Source organism: Suricata suricatta, chromosome 12, assembly GCF_006229205.1.
Source record: "Suricata suricatta isolate VVHF042 chromosome 12, meerkat_22Aug2017_6uvM2_HiC, whole genome shotgun sequence".
NCBI lineage: Eukaryota > Metazoa > Chordata > Mammalia > Carnivora > Herpestidae > Suricata > Suricata suricatta.
The window spans coordinates 104,846,798-104,849,785 of NC_043711.1; the positions used below are offsets into that span (position 1 = coordinate 104,846,798).

Sequence of the window (2,988 nt, forward strand, 5' to 3'; positions counted from 1 at the left end):
GACAACAGGGACGCACAATCTCAGGCCAAGGGCAGTGACTCCCCTGCTGGGGCGGGAGAAGCAGCGGCCCGGAGTCGGGACGAGAACCCGCTGGGCAGACGGGCCCAAGCCGGGCACGGGGCACCCCAGGGAGCCGCACGCACACCGCCTCCCCTTCCCTGCACATACCAGCAAGCCGAGAACGTGGGACAGCAGGCCGCGCAGGCCATCCGGGGACATGGAGCAGGGAGGGGACGAGGGCTGGCAGGGAGCGAGGCCTCACCTGAAGGGGTCCGCGGGGTCCTGGGCATCACAGACGTCCGCGTGTCCGTGGCAGACGCAGCGGCCACCAATGCTGATGTCCTTGATGCTGTAATAGTACTGCACCCGTGGGCGGTGAGCGCCCCGCCCACGCCAGCCCCGCCCAGCCAGCCCGCCCCGTGGCCCCGTGGCCGTGCTCACCCGGCGGGTGACGGTGGGGTCCCGCAGCGCCTTGCCCATAAGGTGGCCCAGCAGCGTGTTCGTGCGCAGGAAACGCAGGCGGATGTTGGTGGCTTTGGTGAACTCACGCAGCAGGGGCGAGTAGGAGAAGTTCATGGCCCCCGGGCGCCCGTTCACCAGGGAGACCACAATCTGCACACAGGGCAAAGGGTCAGGCCGGGGCGCGGGCCACCTCCATCAGACCAGCAGGGCCGGCCGCCGTGCTGCCCCAGGGCCCACCTCGCCGTTCTCCAGGGGCACGATCCGGGAGTACTCGGTGGAGCAGATGACATGGTCATCCCGCACGATGCGCTGCAGTGTCTGTGGCCCGAACCGCTCAAAACAGTCCCTCTTGGAGGCTGTGGGAACCGGGCGGGAAGGTGAGGGCGCGGGGCCCCAGCAACGCTCCCCAACGCTGCCGCCGCGCCTCGACGGGCCCCCCGCGGCCCCCCGTGGCTTCGCTGAAGAAGGAGTGGGGCACCTGCTGGGAGAAGAGCTTCCCCAGGAGGCGCACCCCCTGCCTCTCTGCGGAGAACAGGGGTCCCCCACGCCCCTGAATGGCCTTCCTCACCCCGTCCTTGTGCGACTGCTCCCGAATGCTCTACGGAGGACTGCCCCACCTCCACTCTTGCCCCGAGTTCCGAGGGACCCGTGGCCCAGGCCCACCCAGCGGAGCATCCCCATCACGATGGGTCACGGTGGCGCCGGACAGGTGCGCCGGGGAGCCGCCAGGGCCCCTGACGGGCTCCCCTTGTTACGTCTGGAGCTGCTGGGCCATGAAGCCGGTCTAGGGAGGGCCAAGATGTGGCACGAGGGATCCTGGCATCACCGGCCCCTGGGCCTGGCCAGGACCCACATTGAGGACGGGAGCTGCTGAGTACACCCATCTGGGACCTCACCCCCACAGCCCCACCCCGGGGGCCGCCCCTGGCCAGCCCCCGCCAGGAGACTCACAGGCGAAGAACTGCCAGGGCTGGTAGGTGCGGCCGAAGTCCGTGGACCGCTCCAGCACCCAGAGGTCCGGTCTCGGGGAGTTGGCGAACTTGATGAGCACATAGGCCACGTGGAAAACCTGCGGGCGGTGAGGTGTTGACGCCCCCAGGCCCCCTCCCCTCGGCTCAGGGCCTGCACACACCCCTGGACGGCCACCCTGCCTGTGAGGGGGCTCTCTCTTCCCACGCTGGACGTCTGCGGGCTTGGCCTCCGAGGGCCAGCCGGCTCCAGGCGAGCCCCTTAGCTCAGGCCCGAGGCTGCCGAGGCCCACGCCGGGGACACGGAGACGAAGGGTGGGGACCCACCATCTCTGACCGTCTCGCCAGCTGGGCCTGGGGGTGCCTCCCTCTATCCCTGCCCCAGAGGCACGTGAGTCCCTCAGGCTCTGCGGCTGCAGGCAGGCCCGGGGTAGAAGGGGCGCAGGGGGCCGACTGTCCACAGTGCCCCGGCAGTGAGGCTGGCCGGCCAAGACAGGAGCTCATTCCCCTGTCCCCGAGGCTCTGGTGGCCGGCCTGGGCAGGTGGCCAGACGGTAGCCCCAGCTCCCAACTGAGCCTGCTTCGTCCGGCAGCCAGCAGCTCCTGGAACGGGCCCCTCTCCCAGCCTCGCCCCGGGCGCCCCCCACGGCATTCTCAGAGCTGACTCAGGACCCGCTCCCTCTCCCACAGACCGGCCCATGGCTGCTGAGGCCCGGGCGGCAGGCCCCTGCCCTCGTCAGGAGGCCGCCGTGGGGTAGACGGGCTGGAGGAGGAGCCCGGGAGCCGGAGCATCACAGGCTCCGGGCATGTCAGAGCGGCGCCTGGCACGGGAAGGGCAGAGCTCCCCCACCAAAGGCGCCTCGAATCCCTCAGGCACCAGCAGGCATAGCAGGCTCGCCCGTCCTGCCCCGCCTCTGCCGCAGCACAGCCTCACCCCCAGGGAGGTATTCATGCCTGTCTCCCCTCTTCCTGACCAGAGGATGGCAACCCTGCATGTCTCTAACGTCTCGTGCCCCTGGGGGCTTGGTGGGGTCTCTCCTGTCTATTGCTCCCCGGGCCCTGCAGCCGAGCACGTCTTAGCCTTGACCCTCCCAGTCCCATCCGACACAGCCCCCACAGGGCAGGTTGGACACCTCCTCAGGGAGGCCCTCCTGACTGCAGCCCACCCATGCTGGCTCAGAAGCCACGTGGGGTAATGAAGGGACCCCTTTTGAGAGGCAGCATTCGAAAGAGGCTGGAGGACCCTTCCCGGGTGCGGAGCTGGCAGCCCCTGGCAGGGGATCCCCACATCAGCACTCAGAGCCCCCAACCCGGGGCCACAGTTCCCAGGAAAGGGCTCTGGCTCCCTGAGAGCAGCCAGTGGGCTCCAGCAGCAGCCCAGCCTGTGGCTTCAGTGACGAGGCTGGGCCACCGAGAGGGGGAGTAGCCGAGCAGGCCCGCCCTTGCTCGCCAGCGCCCACCCCAGCCTCAGCCTCCCCTAGTGCCGACAGGGTGGGGGAGGGACAGTGTTTTCCAGGCCTCGAGGCTCTGAGGGCCTGTGACGCCTCCCCTCCCCCAGG

General features: G+C 69.6%; 1 protein-coding gene across 1 annotated transcript in view; it reads right to left on the reverse strand.

Annotated features, from left to right (window-relative positions):
- Positions 1 to 2,988, reverse strand: part of LAMA5 (laminin subunit alpha 5) — a gene marked incomplete at its 5' end in the record, with an annotated part of 44,002 nt that overhangs the window by 30,010 nt on the left and 11,004 nt on the right. Inside the window, 4 exons of the mRNA XM_029917993.1 lie at positions 263 to 360; positions 442 to 612; positions 700 to 818; positions 1,414 to 1,531. Coding sequence (XP_029773853.1) covers positions 263 to 360; positions 442 to 612; positions 700 to 818; positions 1,414 to 1,531 — 506 coding nt within the window. The remainder of the gene's footprint in view (positions 1 to 262; positions 361 to 441; positions 613 to 699; positions 819 to 1,413; positions 1,532 to 2,988) is intronic.